This window comes from Limanda limanda, chromosome 1 (assembly GCF_963576545.1).
Source record: "Limanda limanda chromosome 1, fLimLim1.1, whole genome shotgun sequence".
In the NCBI taxonomy this organism is placed as follows: domain Eukaryota; kingdom Metazoa; phylum Chordata; class Actinopteri; order Pleuronectiformes; family Pleuronectidae; genus Limanda; species Limanda limanda.
Genome location: NC_083636.1, coordinates 2,798,029 through 2,819,511, shown reverse-complemented (window position 1 = coordinate 2,819,511; position 21,483 = coordinate 2,798,029). Strand labels below are relative to the sequence as shown.

Sequence of the window (21,483 nt, the reverse complement as noted above, 5' to 3'; positions counted from 1 at the left end):
ACCTGACATCGCTCAGAGAGGAGGGGAGGGGGGGTGGGGGGGCGGGACGGACAGCCGGAGAAAGGACGAGGACGGAGGAGGAGGAGGAGGAGGAGGAGGGACGAGCCATTGAGGCGCCTACGTAGAGAAACCTGAGAGATGGATGTCGCTGTCACGGCCTCACGAACTAAACACGTGAAAAGTTCATGTTCAAATCAGATTTAATAACGATTAGATTTGAAATGTAGAGTGATTAGGCCTTATTAGAGATAACTTTCAATAAGAGTGTAGTAATAATAGATATACACACATAAGTAAAACCAATAGATCGGCAAAGACATGACAAAGAAATGTAGGTGAGGTTTTTATATTTTAGCAAATATATAGAGCTTGAATTTAGAAAATAAATATGAGTGTTTATGTAAAAGATCTGCACATGTTTTCTGCATCAATGACCCACAGACGTATCGATCTACTGAACTAACTGGTTTCAAAATTACTATCGGAATTTAACTCCTGAACCAGAAACCCCTGGTACGCTGCCTTGTAAGCCAATAGATCGGCAAAGACATGACAAAGAAATGTATAAATCACAAATACAAGTAAATATATAGCACTTGAGTTTAGAAAATAAATATGATTTGTATATCTCTACATGTACATCTATGAACCACAGACGCATGGAGCTACTGAACTAAACACTGGTTTCCAAACTACTATCGGAATTTAACTACTTCCCCAGAAACCCCTGGTACGCTGCCTGGCTCCGCCTCCTGAGGCAGAGCAGGATTCGAACCGGTCACTCTGGCAGATTCGTGGTGTTTTCACTTCTTTGTCGGCTCGGGTCTCATTCAGCGTTTGCCAGCACGGACTCTGCCGGCTGCTTTCACGTGGCGCTGCCCGGCAGGCGTGGGAAAAAGAAGTGGGGGGGAAAGCCACCACTTTACCCCTCGTCTGCTGCCATGGCAACGGACCAACGGTCAGCTCGTTAAGACGCTGGTGCACAGGAAGAGGTTCGAGACCCACTCTTCTGTTTGTGAGGCTTGTTCTCTTCACTCTGGTGCTCCTCCGTCACATGTCCTCCAACCTACAGAACCACATAAGGAACGGTTCCTACCTCCAGGTACGACACTGAACCAATGACAGGTGTACCGTACCTGTGTTGCCATGGTAACAGAGTGATGGTCGCTGGATGGTCACGGTTTGGTTAAGTTTCTATAAGATTAAGGAAGAGCTGCTAGTTCGGTAAAAATAAGTAAAAATGTCCGGCCTACGATAATTATACTGTTATTATTATACTATACCATTATACAACTGTGTGTGTGTGTGTTTGTGTGTGTGTGTGTGTGTGTGTGTGTGTGTGTATGTGTAGCAGGGGAGCAGGTGATTGGTTGGCAACAGCTGGAGAAAAAAAAGAGAGAGCACAGCTGCAGGGAGAGGAGGAGAGAGATGGGTAGAGGAGAGATGAGAGGAGAGGAGAGGAGAGTGGAGGAAAGCAGAGGAGAGTAGGAAAAGAGGAGAGGGGATGAGTGAAGGAGAGGAGAGGAGGAGGAGAGGAGAGGAGAGGAGAGGAGAGGAGAGGAGAGGAGGAGAGGAGAGGAGAGGAGAGGAGAGGAGAGGAGAGGAGAGGAGAGGAGAGGAGAGGAGAGGAGAGGAGAGGAGAGGAGAGGAGAGGAGAGGAGAGGAGAGGAGAGGAGAGGAGAGGAGAGGAGAGGAGAGGAGAGGAGAGGAGGAGAGGAGACGAGAGGAGGAGGAGGAAGAGAAGAGGAGGAGGAGGTTTCAGGCTTTTCAGTTTTGACTTCACTCTCTACGATCATTTTTAAGTTTAGTAGATTTTGGTGGTCAAAGGTCAAAGGTCAGCATGTCCTCACAAAACATGACGACATTTCACTCTCACTCAATATTTCGTCTTTTGTGGATAAAATGATGAAGTGATGAAACGTAAAAATACAAATGGTCATAGGTCAGATTCACTTAGGTTCCCACTTGAGCGTTTATAAAACTCGAGACTTTACAAAACGACGATTTTGTGTTTCAGGTTTTTCTGAATGAAATTGTGTATCTACAAACAGCTCATTGTGCGACAGGAACCTTTCCACCGGCTGAACGAACCCAGAAGAGACTGAAGCACCTTCTCACATTAACACACAATCACTGTCTCTTGTCTCGGGTCTTTATTCCTGCTTCTCATTCACTGGCTTCTCAAAGGGAAGCAGAGAGGAAGAGGAGGAGGAGGAGGAGGAGGAAGAGGAGGAGAGACATCCTGTTCCTGTATTCTCCTCTTCCCTCTTCTCACTTCTGCACCTCCTTTTGTTTCTGATAATGACGGAGGACGGTGAAGACGCTGCCAGGACGAACTGAGAGAAAAGAGAAGTTGCTCAGATCTGCTGAGTGAAGAGAGAAGAGGATTCAAACCTCAGCTGATATCGAAAGCTGTTCCAGAGTGCTTCACTGAGAGGACAAATAAAAACCAGGAATACGAAAACATCAAAGAGGAGAAGACGATGAAATGTCACTTACAATCAAATCATGAAAAAGAAAAAACAATAAAACGATTAAAGAAACATGATTAGAGCCGTTTGGTAAAAGTAAGTTTTGAGATGATTTAGAAGTTTCAAGTCTTGGTGAAGTGGAACAAGAAGAAGAGACAGTAAAAATTGAATGTAAAGAAAGATAAATTAAAGTATATGGAGAAAGGGAGCGATATAAAGAGATTGAAAGAAAGATTGTCTTAAAGTTATGAATGCTGGCTAGAGTGACAGGGAGGAGGGGACCAGAGATCCAACTCCTCCTCCTCCTAGTGTTCCAATGATCACCAAGGAACCAATGAGAAGTGGTTTAAAGTAGAAATATAGAGTTTGTCGAATATTATCAGGCCTGAATACAACAAATACATATTTTACAGATTTAAAACGTCAGCTTCTAGTCTGTAGTAATTGGCTAATTCGATATCTGCTGACTTTTTAAAAATAAGGTTTCATAAAACTTAAGACTAATAAGACTTTAAGTTTGTAAAATAAGACTCAAACAGTCCAAAGCACCTTTTTCCAGAATAACTAGAGCAGAAGAAGCTTTGATGTTCATCAGTGGATCTGACTCCGCCTCCGTCTCAGAGCAGGTGAGCAAAATAATAAATCTGCTTCATATTCAGTCTCCACCAATAGGATGAGTGGAACCGAGCTGCCCAGGAAGTGACTGTAACATCGACCAGGATGAACACGTGTGTGTGTGTGTGTGTGTGTGTGTGTCTGTGTGTGTGTGTGTGTGTGTGTGTGTGTGTGTGTGTGTGTGTGTGTGTGTCGAGTGCATGTTGGGGCTGATTTTGCTTCATGATCCCTCATCCAACAGCCGAAAGCATCGGAAGCCATCATCCAACACACACACACACACACACACAGACACACACACGCACACAGACACACACATACTCACACAGACACACACACACACGCACACACACAACAAGCAGCAAGCTAGCGCTTAAAGCAAAACTGGGCTTCCATGGCCATCCATTACCACTGACAAGCTAAATGTACCATGGTACACCATATGGTACAGAGAGAGGGGGGGAGAGAGAGAGAGAGAGGGAGAGAGAGAGAGAGAGAGAGAGAGAGAGAGAGAGAGAGAGAGAGAGAGAGAGAGAGAGGCCAAAGTGAACTGGAACGTTTGGCAGAGAGACAGTGAACGAGGGGGGGGGGACGGTTTGTATGAATCTGTTTCTGTTTCAGTGATAAAATATAAAACAACGTATGAAATTAAGAAAGTTTAAATCTGTATTTTCTGTCGTTTCTCACCTTTAACCTCATGAAACTGAAATTTTCATTTCAGGTTTCACCTCCATTCAGCACCAACGTTCACACACTCATACATTTCACTCTCCTACGTGTCTTTATGATTATATTTTCATCAAAATTCATTAATTATTCCCTGAGAAATCAGTAAAAATTTCCACAAACATCTCACAATGTTTAAGAAAGTGAAAACAAATCCTGGCTCCGTCCCCTGATCTGGATCCTGACCCACATCCACCAAGTTAAACCAGTCCTGTAGTTCTTTCATAATCCTGCTGACTAAATATATAGAAATACATAAATATGAGATAAAGAAACATAAGGCCGACCTGCGACTCTGCAGCCAATCACAGAACAGCCTGAACCTGTCAACGAGTTTAAAAAAACGAAATCAGACAAAATGTCTGACAGGAATAAAATCTGCATGAAAGTGACGACTGCGGCAAAACCTAAATGTGATTTGAGTTTCACTTATTTATATATTTTTTAATTGCTTGTCTGTAAACACACACACACACTCACACACACAGACACACACACACAAACACTAACACAGCGCTGGTGAGGCTGTTACCTAAAATCTTTCCACAGGAAACATCTGTTCAGACAAAACAGACACATTCAGTTTAGAGAAAACCACAAAGAGGGCACCTCCACACACACACACTAACACACAGACACACACACACACACACAGTTACAGTACATATTATATAGTAGCTACGGTGAATAATCGCTGCAGCGACATATTTATCAAAGATATTCTTATGCAACACATATTTTAATGCACAATATTATTTTCTATATTATTTCCTATATATTTCATAAGTTTTTAGACATGTAATAGTTTTCGGGACGAACACTGCATAATAATTGCGTGCAGAGTTGAATTCTGCTTTTCTTATTATTTACGTTTCCTTAAAACCTAATATCACAAGGCAGAGCGACCCAGCAGCGCCCCCTTCAGGTAGAGAGAGTCGATGTGTTCTTGCTCAAAAGCACTAAAACCAAAAGCACTTCTATGATGCCTTGGTAAATGTAGTGGAAAAGAAAGGAATAGACAGAAGAGAGGAAGGAGTGAATGAGACATGAAGTGAACAAGGTAATGAGAAGTGGAAATAAGGAGGAGTAGAGATGGGATGAAGAGAAGGATGAGAAGACAAAGGAGTGGAGGACAGAAGGAAATAAGAAATGAAAAAGAAGGAAGGAAAGAAATCAACAAAAGAGGAAGAAGAGAGCAAAAGAAATAAATGAAGGAATAATCAGAGAAGGAGGAGTGAAGGAATAAAAGCTGTAGGAAGGTAATGAGGGAATAAAAAAAGGAGGAAAAGAAGCGAAAGAGCAAGAAAGAAGAAGGAGGGAAGCAAGTAAAGACATTTAGCCCCACCCGGCTTTTACTACTCAACGTGTAAGGGAGTGAAAATTCAGCGTCCCCAACAAATGACCAAAGAAAACACAAAAGGAAAACAGACTAAATCAACACAACCAGCACAACACACATACACACACACAAACACACACAAACACACACAGACACACACTAGGACACATCATGTTTTCACTTTTCAAATCCAAATGTTGAGTTCAACTGAACAAACGACTGGTTTGTTTCAACATTTTCACTTTTTTTATTCCTCTTTTTGGATACCACTCTTTCCAGGCTACACACACACACACACACACACACACACACACACACACACACACACACACACACACACACACACACACACACACACAGCCAGCTTCACAACAAAGACAGAGACTGTGCCATGCTGCTGCAGAGGGGGCAGTGCCACGTTGGCAAAGCCCAGGGGGCAACTACTATCTCGTGCCAACACTTCACACACACACACACACACACACACACACACACACACACACACACACACACACACACACACACACACCCTCTCACACACACACACACACACGCCCTCTCCCTCTCACACACACAGACACACACACATCAGTATTCCAGCATCGTTGCAGAGTCGACTCCTCCGTCTGCTTTGTGCGGCTTCATGTTCGACGCTGCATGTTTTATTTTCTACAAACACTTAAAATGTTCATATTTAAAATTGTTTATTTTGTTTTTTCCGATGTTTTATTTTCCTGATAATTCACAGAGTGAGTAACACAAACGTATTTAATCGTCCCTCACACACGACTGACAGGCGCCTCCTCGGACGTCTACTTCCTGTTTGCGTCCCCAGTTTGTCGGACTCTTACTTGTGCATCGTTTTCTACTTCGAGCTGCTGCGTGTTGCTAACTCGTTAGCATCGTCACCAGAAAGCAATGCATTCTGGGAAACGTTAGCACGAGAATAATCCTCATGTTGGATCCTTCGTTGCTCAGGAATGAAAAGACGCATTTGTGGACCACGTGTGCGCGAGAGAGAGAGACAAGTCGCACTGTTGTGATGTGACAACCACAGGAAAGACCACGACAACAACAACAACAACAACAACAACAACTACAACAACAACAACAACTACAGCAATTGAGTATTGTTGTAACACAAGTTGAAGACGAAGCTGCTGCAGAGTGAAGAACAAAATATCATAATAAGCTGTCCAGGTGCCAAACCACAGAAACTGATGTCTATCAGTGTCTCACACACACACACACACACACACAGACACACATAGACACACACACACACACACACACACACACACATCTTCACTTTACAGTAACTGACTTTTGCATAACAACAAAGAACTTGCAGACTATTTACAAAGAAAACGTTCTCAATGGAAACTCTGTTGCAAACTGATTTCTGTGAATTGAACACGTTGTGGTTTTGTAACTTTAACACAAAATATTGACACTTTTTTAAGATGAACAGTGTCAATACTTTTGTTTTCTCTGCCGTGTCTCTCTCTCTCTTTCCATCCCTCCGTCTTTCTCCATCCAGAAGAATCTGCTCAAATCCCTTCTTTCTTTACCTTTCCTCCACATCTTTCCTGCAACTTGCTGCATCAGTACTTTATTCCTCTCTTCTCTTCGTTTATCAGTCTCTCTCTCTCTCTCTCTCTCCCTGCCTGTCTTCTTTTCATCTCTCTCGCCATCTGCCTTCCTCCATCTCCATTTTCCTCTCTCTCTCTCTCTCTCTCTCTCTCTCTCTGACTCTCTCTCTCTCCTTGTCTCTTTCTGACTCTCTCTCTCTCTCTCACTCTCTCTCCCTCTCCTCTCTCTCTCTCCCTCTGACTCTCGCCCCTCCCGCTCGTCTCCCTAAAAACTTGGCAGGGATCCCCGTCATGTTTTTTTTTTCCTCCCCTCCTCGTTCGGGGGATTGCGAATGAATGCGATCCAATCTAGACCTCGGCTAAGAGACATGAATTTTCATTAATTACAACCTTGTCAGCAAAAGCATTATGGGAGCTGAATATGAAAATGCTAATGAGGGGAGCTCATTTGCATATTTTTCTTTGTTGGAATGTCATTAATTATTACGTTTTATGATGATGAATGCAGCTGTCGATGGCTGGCGCTCCATGCCTAATTAGCTATCAGAAAATCCTCCGATCAAAAAAATGGACAGGGATCCCAAACTTTACTTTTCAATTTAAACAACGTCCACCTCTCGAATATTCTCTCCGTCACTCGAGCCTCAGCATTCATAACTTTAAGATAATCGTTCTTTCACTCCTCTTTATATCCCTTTCTCCCTATACTTTCATTTATTTTTCTTTACACTTTTTACTGTCTCTTCTTCTTGTTCCATTTCAACAAGACTTGAAACTTCAAAATCATCTCAAAACTTACTTTTACCAAACGGCTCTAATCATGTTTCTTTTATCGTTTTATTGTTTTTTCTTTCTCATGATTTGATTGTAAGTGACATTTCATCGTCTTCTCCTCTTTGATGTTTTCGTATTCCTGGTTTTTATTTGTCCTCTCAGTGAAGCACTCTGGAACAGCTGGTTGGAAAGGTGCTACATAATTGACGTTATTATTAAAAGTTAAATTATTTTAACCATCCACGGTTTCTTCCTGACTCTTCACGCTGACTTTGTTTTGAGTGAACAGGAAATCTGCATCTCTCTGAAGATGAACCCACGGTTTGAATTAATGATATGAGATGTTGTCTCTGGCTCTCGTCAACCTTCCTCTACAATATCCCAGAATTCCACAGTTTACAGTAGAAGTAGCGTTGGACCTGTTTGACCGAGAAGTCTCTGCCGTTCCATTCATGCTCATTTACATCTTTAACTTGTAGCTCCTCCTTTATTAGCCTCCTTCCTATTAGCTTCTTTTACTCCTTAAGTTATAGCTTGTGCACAACTTGTCTTTAGCACCAGCCTGTTAGCTCTGTTAGCTCCAGTGTTTCTGTCCTTCTACTTTAGCTCCTTCTGATTTGACTCTTTTCTCTCCTTCTGTTACTAAAAGCGATAATTGACCCTTGACCCCAGCTCTTAAACATTCTTCAGCTTCTTCACTTCTGTTTAGCGTCGGAGCAGAATCCTTCACACACTGTCAGGAAAGTTCCATCAGTCGTCTCCAGTTCATCAGATGAGAATGAAACTCTGTGAATCATCAGTCGACAGTGAGTTTAATCACTTTTGCTCAGAGGCATCTGCAGTTATGAGCTAGTGTGTGATAGGTCACGCTCACTTCCACTGATCAGTATGACCTTTCAGAGTCTGATGCATACGTGTCTGTAGCGCCACCTACGGGTCAGGTTTAATTTCATAAACATATTCTCAGATAAAGAAAAATAGCAGGATTTAGGACAAATGCTGATGAGGAGGGATTCGCTCATTTTGGCCCAAACTCATCCTGTGCTTATAAAATGATTTGTATTTATATTCATACCATCAGTGTGAAAGTGTTTTAAGCTTCACCCATAGGTGGCGCTACAGATAATGGACACACTAGTGAATTCCTGCAATAAGCAAAGACATTTTGATCGAGAGTTGCCGTGTTTCTGGGACTGAACTAATCAGTGGTGGATGTGTGGATCACCTGAAGAGAAACCTAATGAGACGGATCAGTGATTAATTGATTCCAATCAGAAATCAACCACCTGTCTTCAGCTGTGCAGAGACGGACTCCGCTGGACCACCGGTCCGACCGCTCGCAAGCCGACGCCTTCCAACATGGTCGCCACGTTACATCACCTGGATGTTCTTTAGCGTCCACGTCTCTCCTCACTTCTCTCTCTTTTATCTCCGTCTCTCCGTCGTCAAAAAGCAAAAAGACGAGTAACAATGAAGACTTAACAAATTCCCCCTCCAAAAAAAAAAAGAGCCACTAACGAATCCCCCCCTCACTTGGCTTAATGAATGCCAGACTTAATTAGAGCACCATGATGTCAGAGGCATTAATTATCAGTTGGCTTCATTTCAGAAAACACACACTGTCTCTCTTTCACTCGCTCGCCCTGCCTGTCTCTCCTTTCTCTCTTCATTGGGGTTTCTGTCGTTTCTTTTTCCTGAGATTTCTGTCGCTCGTGTTAAACTCAGACTTCACTGGGAGACGACTCAGGTCCATGTTTCTGTGTGAGTTCATGGGACGAGTGTCAGGTACATGTGTGTGTCTCCCTGACTTACTGCCCCCCCCCAAAGGGCCCAGAGGGGGGGGGGTGGTGACGCAGATTCAGCGGCGCTCTGCAGACCCGGTGCCAAGATCTGCAGGATTTCTATCGGTTTTCCTGCTCTGAACAAGTCAACACTGCTTTCATTTATGTTTCAGTCGCCATGTTTCCAGTGAAATTACCATTAAAATAAATCGTTCCCTTCATTCTCGTTTTGTTCGTCTTTCCAAGACAAAAACAAAAGTGTTTTGTATGTTTGACTGTAAATAAAACCAGCTCTGCAGATTCAATATGAGCTAAAATGTTGATTTAAACCAAAATCTTTCTCTATAGTTAGGGGTGGATAAGGAGAAAACCACTGGTAGCTGATGGCTTATTATGATTTGATTACTGCTTCAGTAATTACAGGACAATGGGCATTAATCTGCTGTTTTGAAACCTCCCGGGACGAAATGTCTCTGGCATTAGTGGGATCTGAGTCGGACTCTGCAGCTGAACCTGAAGGTGTCGAGGTCGGAGCTTCTACAACAAACTGAGGAAAACTACAAATTAACCACTGTGAGTCGAGAAGCATTAAATGAACACAAGGTCCGAGGTTCTATAGAAACAGGTGATTTCTTTCTTTAAGGTCTGTAGTGTGAATGAAGCCTCTGTCGCTCGCTCTCTTGCTCTCTCTCTCTCTCTCTTTCTGATGATAAAATACAGTTCATCTTTGGCCTCTGGGAGCCTCAGTTAGAACTGAAGCTCTCTCTCTCTCTCGCTCTCTCTCACAATAAACATACTGTTTCATGCTGCACATCTCTATCTCTCTCTCTCTCTCTCTCTCACCTCTTACACACAAACAAGCACTCTCTGTCTCTACCACACAAATACACACACACACACACACACACACACACACACACACAGTAGCGTGGCTGGCCAGATGGGACTCTTCCACATGACCAAGCCGATCAATCAACACTGAAGGGCCCAGGTGCTACTACGCACCATTTCACAGTCTGTCACACACACACACACACACACACACACACACACACACAGACACACACACTGTGGAGTTGTACACACACATAGCAGCAGAGACATGCCGAGATAGAAAGATAAAGGACACACACACACACATGGAGGAGTGAAAACACACACACACACACACACACACACAGTAACATGCATGACCCGAGCCTGGTCTCTAGAGACCTCATCTGGATGGATGACAAAAGATGGAGAAGACGGATGGATGGATGGATGGATGGATGGATGGATGGATGGATGGATGGATGGATGGATGGAAGGTTGGATGTATAGATGTATAGATAGACGCTATTGATCCCCACTGTTTATCAGTTTAATTATTTCCCTGCTGAATTTATTGATTCATCAAACATTGGATTTGTAGGAAACAGTTTTGATCTATGATTTTTCCTTTTTTGTTTCAGACTCTTTGTGTTAGCGACGCTCGGACAAATCAAGCAACTGAAATATATACTTGTTTCCTGACAAATAAAATACAATCATCAAACACAGTGATGATAGAAATCATTGTTTGTTACCACAGGGATAAGAGTAAACTACATAATCAATAACTGTGAATAAAATGAAGAGATAGACTCCGGGTCATGAGAGTGAAGCCAATGAGGAAGTCACTGCTACCTGTATTCTCTCACATGACCAGCAGAGGGCGACTCTACATAGATGGTAAAGTATTGTATGAATTGGGGCGTGAATACGATGTGATTGACAGCTCAAAATATGGTTTCAAAAATGCAAAGCTGGCGTTTATCGAAATGTCAAACTTGAAACGGCAGTTCACAATCAAATTGAGCGACATCCCTTTCGGGTTATTTAGTGTTAAAAAGTTCAGGTGATGTTTATGTTCAGTGATTTTTCTTCGAGCTCCAGTTTCCATCAGCCACTAACACTGGTTTTCTCCTGTTCTGTGATGGAATGAGAACAAATTCTCAATTCTAGTTTAAACCAGCTGCCTCTAGAAGTGAAAACCACCGGTATCTGTTCCTCAGCTTCACTATTCTCTTTATTAGCCTTTTCAAGAGGAGACAATTACCTCTCACGGTTCTTCACGGAATCTGAAAGCGTTCTCCGTGGATCCGCTGTGAGGAACCCTGAAGAGCTGCGTGATGAACCGCTCCTCTCAGAGTGTTCGTTCCCCCCCCCACGCCCTCTCGCCTTGACGACACCTATTATTACTGCGCCAGATCTAATTACACAGATAATTTACAAGTGATACACGGCTCCTTCAAAACAATAATACACTAAATACTCCACATTGTGCGTCCGTGTTAAAGCACTGAAATCAACGCACAACGTCCTCTCACAATACTGAGGACGAGTCTCACTTTCAATCAGCCGAGACAAAAGAAACAAAATCACTGGAACAGAGGAAGGAAATTATCTCCTTGTTCTGAGGAGTTTTTATTTATTTTTCTTTACTTATTGTAATAATCAACCTTGTTCTATTCAGATTCGTATGAGTTTATCTGCCTTTAAAAATACTTTGTGATCTAATGATGAAGCTTTAATTCAACAAACTTTATTATATTTAAGGAATCTGAATGAATGTGTGGATGATAATCATCATGTAACTGAATATATTCAACCAATTTCAAATATTTCCAATATATGCAACTGTTCAGTTTACTAAGAGGTTAACTTAGTTTAACCTCAGTTGACAAGTCACCAGAGTTACTTTTACACACAACAACACACACACACAGAGCTGTTTTCTTTGTTAATGAATATTAAAGGTCACCGCCTATTCCAGAAAATCTCTGCACCCTAGCACTGTACGTGCCCATAACTCTCTCACTGTATATATTGTTTTGTTTTATATTGTTTTATATATATTTATATATATATATATATATATTGTTGTTTTATGTCTGATTGTTATTTATGTGCACCAACCACACCAAGGCAATTTCCTGTATGTGCAAATATACTTGGCAATTAAAAGAATTCTGATTCTGATTCTGATTCACTGTCGTCAAATCCAAAGCCAAAGACCATAGTTAACTTCATTAATTATATTTAAACCTTGTATTTTTAATCACTTAAGTATTAATTTATCAAACAATCATGCTAAACTTTATCCCTTTATCATTTAAATGAGACAATATTTTAAATTTGAACTGATTTGAACAGGGCAATAAGAGCTGAAGACACCTTGTTGCATTCTGGGAAATTACTTATAAATATATATATGAATGTATTTTGCTATAATGAAAACAATTGTGAGCTATAACTTTAGATTCTGCATCTCTTTTCTCTTCGTCCTCTCCTCTCTTTATTTAAACATTCTGAGCACAAAGATCCAGCCCCAGCAGGGAGAGACAGGGGGACGACCTTGGCTCCACACCCAGCTGAGGTGAGGGGCTCCCGGGGTTAGAGAGGGAGACAGGGGGGGGGCAAGTCTCCACGGAGGACAAGTGTAGAAGGGAGTGAGACCGAGGGAAAGAGGACAGGAAGAGGAGGAGAGGAGGAAGTGATGAAGGAGAATGAGGGGAGAAAATGATGTGATATATCAAAACACATGGAGGGAAGTGAAGAGAGAGAGAGAGAGAGAGAGAGAGAGAGAGAGAGAGAGAGAGAGAGAGAGAGAGAGAGAGAGAGAGAGAGAGAGAGAGAGAGAGAGAGAGAGAGAGAGAGACAGATATGTATTTCTATATAAAGTGTCCAGATGTGACCTCCTCAGAGGGGGTCCGGCCTCGTGGCTCAACACTCATTAATAAGGTCACACAGAGGTGAGACAGACGGCTGACTCACTGCATTTCAACACAAACAACACAACCAGGAGGAGGAGGAGGAGGAGAGGAGGAGGAGGAGGAGGAGGAGGAGGAGGAGGAGGAGGAGGAGGTGGAAGTGGAGGAGGAGGAGGAGGAAATCGTCAGGTTTGTACCAGTTCTATATAAACTCTCTGCTGTTTATTCAATAAACATTCTAAGATGAACCCACTGCATCAAACAGGTGTTTTGAAACCATATTTGGACGAGTAGGGGGTGGAGCCTGAGTGAGAGGACACCTCCCACACCTCGGATGCACCGATTGGACGGTTCTAGCTGTCAATCACCCATGAACATCTGTATCGAAGAAGACTTGAAACTAGAGATTGAGACACAAACTCTTTAGGAAAATGTTCACTGACGTTATAAAGTGAGAAGTCATTTTCTCATAGACTTCTATAGAAACAACCAGTGGAGTCGCCCCCTGCTGGTCATTTGAGAGAACACAGGGAACAGGTTCTTCTGCATCGGCTTCACTTTCCGGCCTTGAAGTCTACGTACGTTTTTATATATACGCTATAATATAGCGTATATATATAGCGGCTATATGCTTCAAGCTAGTATTTGCTGCAGGATGACTACAAGCTAAGTACGCTAAGCTAGCAGCGGCATGATGCTACTTGGCTAACTTGCTAACAGCTAAAGGTTTCTAGGTGGGACTCGTATATTCATCAATCTTCTCACAGCGGCTACGATAACACGCACAGAGCTGTGACGTCCAAACATCCGACCACAACGTGTTATTTTCCAATGCTAATTATAAACAAGAACCTGCGCGAGTCATCGTCATCGTCTTCTCTCCGTCACGCAGAACAAATCATTTCCGTAGAAGTCGTCGGACTGAAGCTCGGAGTGAAGCCGAATCAGATTGTTTATTTATAACAGAGGAGAATTTGCTTACAGCCCGAAAACCACCGAGCCTCATTTACTATGTAGGTGACAGTTAGAGTGGGGGGGCACCGGGGTGGCGCACCTGCTGTGGAACCGCACACACACACGACAGATAGAATCACACAATGTGATTGAATGGCGCAAAAAACACACACCCAGATACACACGTATCCTCATGCATACACAACTTACATAGAAGCTGATGTTCCATACACACACATCCAAGCAAGAAAAAGTTGACACGTTTTTAACCACAAACACACTCAGAAACAGACACTCACACAAGAACACACACATTTTCACACACACAGACGCACCCAGATACCCACATTTAAGCGTGTAAAAGTGAACATACACTCATTCACACAACACATGCAACACAACCACACAACCACAGACATACACTCACACTTGGAAGAGCAGGTCTCAAGAAGATGCACGCTCACTCAAAAACACACACATAATCAAACACGCACACAATATAAAAACTACCGTCACACATACCAAGCAGACAACAAACACACACACACATGGATATACATGTTTCATCATATATACACAAAACACATGAAAGCTACCAACGCACACAAACACACAACCTGGTATCAAACACTCAGAGATAGACTCAAAGACAAAATGATCCACAACCACACAGAACGCACACAAAGCTTACATCACACACTCAGACACAGTTAACTCCCAACATGCACAGGGACACACACTCCGCTGCAAACCCACAAACACACACACACACACATTCATCTATCAAATGTGTGCACTTATATAAACCTATATGTAAGTACAAGTGCCCATTTACACACATTTACACGCACAAGCACACACACATGGGTTCTGGATCACTGTGGGGTTTTCAGTGTGTGTGTGTGTGTGTGTGTGTGTGTGTGTGTGTGTGTGTGTGTGTGTGTGTGTGTGTGTGTGTGTGTGTGTGTGTGTGGCAGCAGATTAATCTAGTGGGGTCGCTGAGATGACACTAATCCCTTCGCTGATTATCTAGAGCATAACATCACTCTAATCCGGAGGTAGGGGGGTGGGGGGGGGTTAAGGAAGACAGACAAGGTTAGAGAAAGAGAGAGAGAGAGTGAGAGAGTGAGATAGAGAGAGAGAGGGGTGGAGGGGGGGCTGCGTTCACACTCTACACGCTCAGACCGGGTTCATCAAACTCTGCGGTTCTCGTTCTTCCTTCGTTTCCCCGAGTTCACTTCAGGTGAGAACTGGATGTCCGAGCCCGAGAGTAATCTGAGTCCCGGCAGTAATTCGGCACAAAGTGCAAGGGATTATGGGTAGACAAATGAAAGTTCCTTCAGCTGTAGCGTCACGGATCGGAATAAAAGTCCAGGATGATCCCCTGTAGCTGCTGATTGGCCGACCAATCACAGTTCAGCGATACAGGATGTCCATGTCTTCTCCATAGCTGCTGTATCTGACCAGCGGATAAAGATTATGCTGCTGCACAAGTTAGTTTGGTCCCGTCTGATAACATGGAGGAGGCTGGGTTTAGAAACCTGAACTGCAGCCGGCCACCAGGGGGCGATCAAGTCGTTTTATCGTTATTTATGTGATTATCAACTTCACATCTTCCAATAGAAAGAGAAAAAACTTGCATCAGATATAAAAGAGAATCTGATTTCACCAGTTCACAAAGAAATGATTCAGTTGAACCAAAACAGTCACAGGTAGAACAGTGTGTGTGTGTGTGTTTGTGTGTGTGTGTGTGTGTGTGTGTGTGTGTGTGTGTGTGTGTGTGTGTGTGTGTGTGTGTGTGTGTGTCTGTGTGTGTGTGTGTGTGTGTGTGTGTGTGTGTGTGTCTGGCTGTCTCTGTCTCTTAGCGTTATCATTATAAAAGTAAATTGCGGCTCCCGTGTGCCAGATGAAGAATACAGTATTTCCATCTCTCACTGTGCGTCGGCTCTTCCCGCTCTCTGCCTCTGCAGCGACACGCAATAATCACAACTCTGTCACAACACATCATGCACACAATGCATCATCCCGACCCACAACTCTGAGGAATCTGACATTTCCTTTGTTTTACCTGTGTATTGTGTGGATTCACAACTACCGGGACAATTTCCAGATTTAGCCCAGTTCATCAAACGAGAAGGTAACTCCATCTGGACTTTACATTGACTTCTATTCATTGTGGACATTTTCTTAATCCAAAAATATATTATGTATATGTCTGAAACTGTCTGAAAACATCTGGATGACATCAGAGAGAGAGAGAGAGAGAGAGAGAGAGAGAGAGAGAGAGAGAGAGAGAGAGCAGGTAGAGTCAGAGCGCTGAGAGCTGACGGCCTCCATATTTGATGCATCCAGTCAAAGGTAATTAAGCTCTGTGTGTGTGTGTGTGTGTTTGTATTTGTGTGTGTGTGTGTGTGTGTGTGTGTGTGTGTGTGTGTGTGTGTGTGTATGTGTGTGTGTGTGTGTGTGTGTGTGTGTGTGTGTGTGTGTGTGTGTGTGTGTGTGTGTGTGTGAGAGAGAGAGGAAGATTATCTGTGTCAGTGGCCATTTGCTCACAACTGGCGCCACATCGCAGAGAGCCAGAGGCAGAGAGCATCATGGGTAAATGAGCACACGCTTCCTGGCGCTCTCCACACAGCGGGCAGCGAGAGAGAGAGAGAGAGAGGGAGAGAGAGAGAGAGAGAGAGAGAGAGAGAGAGAGAGAGAGAGAGAGAGAGAGAGAGAGAAATTGCATGCCAGATGACCTGTCTCCTCCAGTGTAAGCTAGTGTTTCACTAATGCTCTGCAGACACACACACACACACACACACACACACACACACACACAGACACACACACACACACACACACACACACACACAGACACACACACACACAGAAACACACACACAGCTGCGAATCCAAAGCTGATGACAAGAAAGAGGTGCCCTGTGAAACACTGTTGGAGAATGATCACACACACACACAGACACACACTGTACCTGTGAGCCTGGAGTTGCTGTACGGGGGGGAGAGGCTGTCATGTGACGCCATGTACTGAGACCCTTCTGCATAACTCTGGAGACACAAACACACACAAGGCCAACAATCACAATCAGGAATTGAAATCATAGAAATGTGTAACTCTCTGTTATTGTTGTCTCTAATTACTGTAAATATGACATTTTTGAACACATTTTTAATTGATTTTAAACATCCTCTGATCTGTATTTCACCTGCAAAGCACTTTTAAATTGCATATGATTTTTTTAAAAGTTGCTATACCAGTAAAGTTCTTCTGATTGATTCATTGATCGTCTCTTTTTGTCCCGGGGCAGAAAATAATAACTCTAAACTTTACGACCTCACACGTCGGGTCTCCTCTGTTTAAGTTATCGTCCAGCACAAGATTTAACAAGTTAATCAGCGATATTTAACGATGCTACCAAGTGGATTCTGAAGAGATAAGCTAGCTGCTCTCTCCTTGTTCAAGCCTTTGTGCTAAGCTAAGCTAAGCTAAGCTAATCGCCTGCAGGCAGCAAGATGAAACTTGAGAATATCGTGAGTCTGTCCTCGAGCCGATAGGTCTTCTATGCATGTACGGAATCGCATATGTGCTGTTTAATGTTTTATCAAGCGGCCTCTAGTGGTTGTGGAAGGTATGACGGAGGCAAAGGTAGAAATCGGACGAACTTGTCAGAACCTGTTGCACATTTCCAACTCTTCTTTTTACATTATTTATGAAAACTGACTTAGTTTTGTATAATTAAACAGTTTCACAGCCTCAACAGTTCATAAGCATAAATAACGGTGATGTCGGGGCTAAGACATGCAACCGTCTGAATGAGACCAGCGCCCTCTGCTGGCCTCGATTTCCCACTTTTAAGACTCTCACAAACAATGGCTCATGAATAAATCACTTTTCAATGTACTTCAGAGTTTTTCTTTTTGTGTATTTGTGAACAGGTGTCTGTATTTGTTGCTTTGACTGTGTCAGCCACTTTTTTAACCTACCCAGGGATGACAGATGTAAATTAGCATTCTTGCAAACCGCAGAATATTTACATTTGTTTTTTTATGCTAATGAATATTAATGTGCTGCGTCTCTGTCCCGTAAAGAAAAGGAGATCAAATAAATGCAACACTCATATTAGAGATTGATTTAAATCTGACGGATAATATGTGATCACATCGGAAATAGTTTCTTCTGGAAAGTTGAAATATGTTTTTAGTTGCTGTTAAACTGCTTTTGTTGCTGCAGGTCAGGGACATGAGTTTAGAATAAATATTAGAGAACGTAGTTTTATGAACTGTTGATGGTCGTCGTTACCTTGGAAGAACGACTTCCACTCGCCCACGATCCTGCACTCGTCCTCTCCTCCATATCTGTAGATGAGAGCAAGAGAGATTCATATAAATAAAACATTTCATAAATGCAACGTCATGACTCCAAGAAGTACGTTTTTAAAGATTCAAAGAAAAAGACGTAGAGAAGAAAACAGAAACTCGAGAAATGCATTTTCTGATAAAACACCACAGTGCAGATGCTGAGTTGCGGAAGTGTTTTGCTGAGTCAAACTGAAAATGCATCAGAAGCATGTGATGATGTCACCAGGTCCTTGATGTCACTACTGATGACACTTGTTATAAAATCTAAAAACTGCAGAGAAAGGTGAATATTTCAAAAACCACGAAGAGTCGGAACAAGAAACAACGACGGCAGGAATGTTCTGGACAAAATGTACAGAGAACCATTCACACTTAGGGACAATTTAAAGTCTCCAGTCAATCTAGGAAGCTGGAGTTTGCAGAGAAAACCAACAGAGGTGAGGAAAACGTGCAAACTCCACACAGACAGAAAGACCGGGATTGGAACCAACAACCTTCTCGCCATGAGGGGACGTGTGTGGAGGTCGAGACGTCAACAGACACGAGAAGGAGACGTGTGTCTGTGGATGACAGGTAGATCTGTTCATCCAGGTCCAATGAAATGAATGAAATGTGCTAACGCAGCTATCGCTTACAGTGCGCACACACACACACACGTACACTTACACACAGACACACACACACACACATACACATACATTCAGTCGTCTCATGCATTGTAATGCACAAATCTCTGTTCAATAGGCTCTCCATTGTGTCCGTGTGTGTATAGCGAGCAGCTTACATTCATTGTCGAGTCATTTGGAATGTCAGCTTATCTTTGTGTGTTAGCGTGTGTGTGTCTGTGTGTGTGTGAGTGTGTGAGTGTGTGTAACATAAATGAACAGTGTCAGTTACAAACAGCGAATCTTAAAAGTACCTCTGGGCTCCCGGTTTGTGCAACAGAATAAAAGAGGAGACAATAGCATTGATGCAGGTTTAGTGAAGATTAAACTAAAACACTTTATGGTAAATTGGATTTCAGGAACGTGGTTTGTGTTTCAAAGGAAGAAACATATTCAACAGTTATTTCTGTTTCTGAGGATTTTCAGTGACCGGGCGGAGATTTTTACAACTGAGTTAAGGAAACACGTTTAAGATGAAGTGATGAAATACTTGATACTGGATATTTGTGTCCAATCAGTTTGAAAAGAGGAGAAGAGGAATAAAGGGAAAGTGCATTAAAAGTAGAAGTGGAGAGTTGGAGGGAAGTTGGTCCAGATGAAGGAGGAAGTGAACGAGTCATAGGGAGGAAGAGGAGGAGGAAGAGGAGGACGGCAATTAAAGGAAGAATCCTTCAGTGGTGAAAAGCAAGAGGGGGGGTGGGGGGGGGGAGATGGAGGAGGAGAGACGGAGGAGAGAAAAATACAAGTGGGTGAGCGAGAGCTTAAAGATGTGGAGGAGGAAGAGAGGAGGAGGACAGAAGGAGGTGTCCATGTGTCCTGCACCTGATAAGGCCTCCGATTGAGGACTATAAATTACACCAGAGAGAGAGAGAGAGGAAGAGAGAGGGAGAGGGAGAGAGAGAGTTTACACACAACCTGAGAGCGCACACTCAAACACACACACTCAAACACACACACACACACACACACACACACACAGTGCAGGTTATCTATCATCAGTTAATGAACTTAGACTGACAGACAGCTCCATGTCTCTCACACTGATCCTATTAAGACCTGCCTGACACAAAACAGACTCCTATTAATACAGTTAGGCTCAGTGTGTGTCTGTGTGTGTGTGTGTGTTTCTGTTTGAGTGTGTGTGTGTGTGTGTGTGTGTGTGTGTGTGTGTGTGTGTGTGTGTGTGTGTGCGTTAGTGATCACTGAGGACAAAAACAGGCCTGTGCCCGAGCTTGACCATTGAGCCGCTCTTTGTATTATTTAAAACTAGAAAATTGTTTGCGTACGTGCATGTGTGGGTGTGTGTGTCTGTGTGTGTGTGTGTGTACGGTGTGTGTGTGTGTGTTGGTGGTGGGGGGGGGGGGTCATACACCAGCCACTCTGGTCAATGAAGAAAGATAAATCTCCAATATTATACCAGATATTGTCCAAGTACAGTAACAAGATACCATCAGATTTCAGTGGGATTTTCTTCTTCCTGTAGCAGAAGCTGCGGCTGCAACAAATCCACCAACTGAGAATTATTCATGTTTTAAAAGTTGAATATTGGAGATAAACTCTGGTTTTTAATAATTTCATAATAACTGTTAAAGCTGCGACTATCCAGCTGTTTTCCACCTGAACCACTGACATGTTCCTGACATGTTCTGGAGGTTCTGTGTGTGAGAACTGAAATGTGAGAGCACAAAAGGAAAATGTCTGGAAAATGTTCAGAATTTGTTTTTGTCAGGTCTGTTTTCAAATTGCTATTCTTAATTACTTCTTCAAACCAAACACTCAATCATTTCCTGCTGAGTAGAAACAGAATCCTTGTTTTTTATTCTGCTTTGAAAGAAGAATCCTCGTCAGAAGTCGACATATGTTCCTCGGCTCCGGATGAAGGTCCAGTGAGACGTGACAGACAAATCTCAATAATGGAGAAAAATAAAAGCAGCTCCGTGTGAGCGGTGATACAAAAACACATTTTGTTTTTACACGACATGAAAGATAGACCTTCACATCAACTGAAGATGCTCTGAAGAATCTGTCTGAGCCGAACTCAGCTGCGAAATCAAACTGTTTTAATATCGTCTCCACTGGGAACGTCTCAGACTCCACGTCTCCCACGGCAACGACCGCCATCATCTGCGTTAACAGACTTGAAGACAAAGTTTATTGGAAACGACTGGAGACGTGAGATCTGCTCTTGAACGTTAAATTCATCTGAGCTGCAGTTCCTCTAATGGCCACTAGGCTGCTGCAAGAAAACGGACTGTGTTGATCTTCAAGGAAAATCAACGAGTGATAAAGGTTGCTTGAAAGTTTTTTCTATCTGGATCTGATTTATAGGAAGAGGAAGAGGAAGTTAGGAAAGGAAACAGAGGAACGAAAAGATGTGGACACAAAGAGAGGGGTGGGGGGACAAGAGAGAACAAGGGTTGTGTACAAATACACAAACCTTGAAGTATAAATAGTCAAATGTGGACAA

General features: G+C 42.9%; 1 protein-coding gene across 1 annotated transcript in view; it reads right to left on the bottom strand.

Moving 5' to 3' along the window:
• Positions 1-21,483, bottom strand: part of LOC132998688 (transcription factor 4-like) — a 161,534-nt gene that overhangs the window by 102,589 nt on the left and 37,462 nt on the right. The window contains exons 4-5 of the mRNA XM_061068421.1: positions 18,293-18,348; positions 16,965-17,040 (exon numbers count right to left, since the gene is read on the bottom strand). Of these exons, the coding sequence (XP_060924404.1) occupies positions 16,965-17,040; positions 18,293-18,348 (132 nt within the window). The remainder of the gene's footprint in view (positions 1-16,964; positions 17,041-18,292; positions 18,349-21,483) is intronic.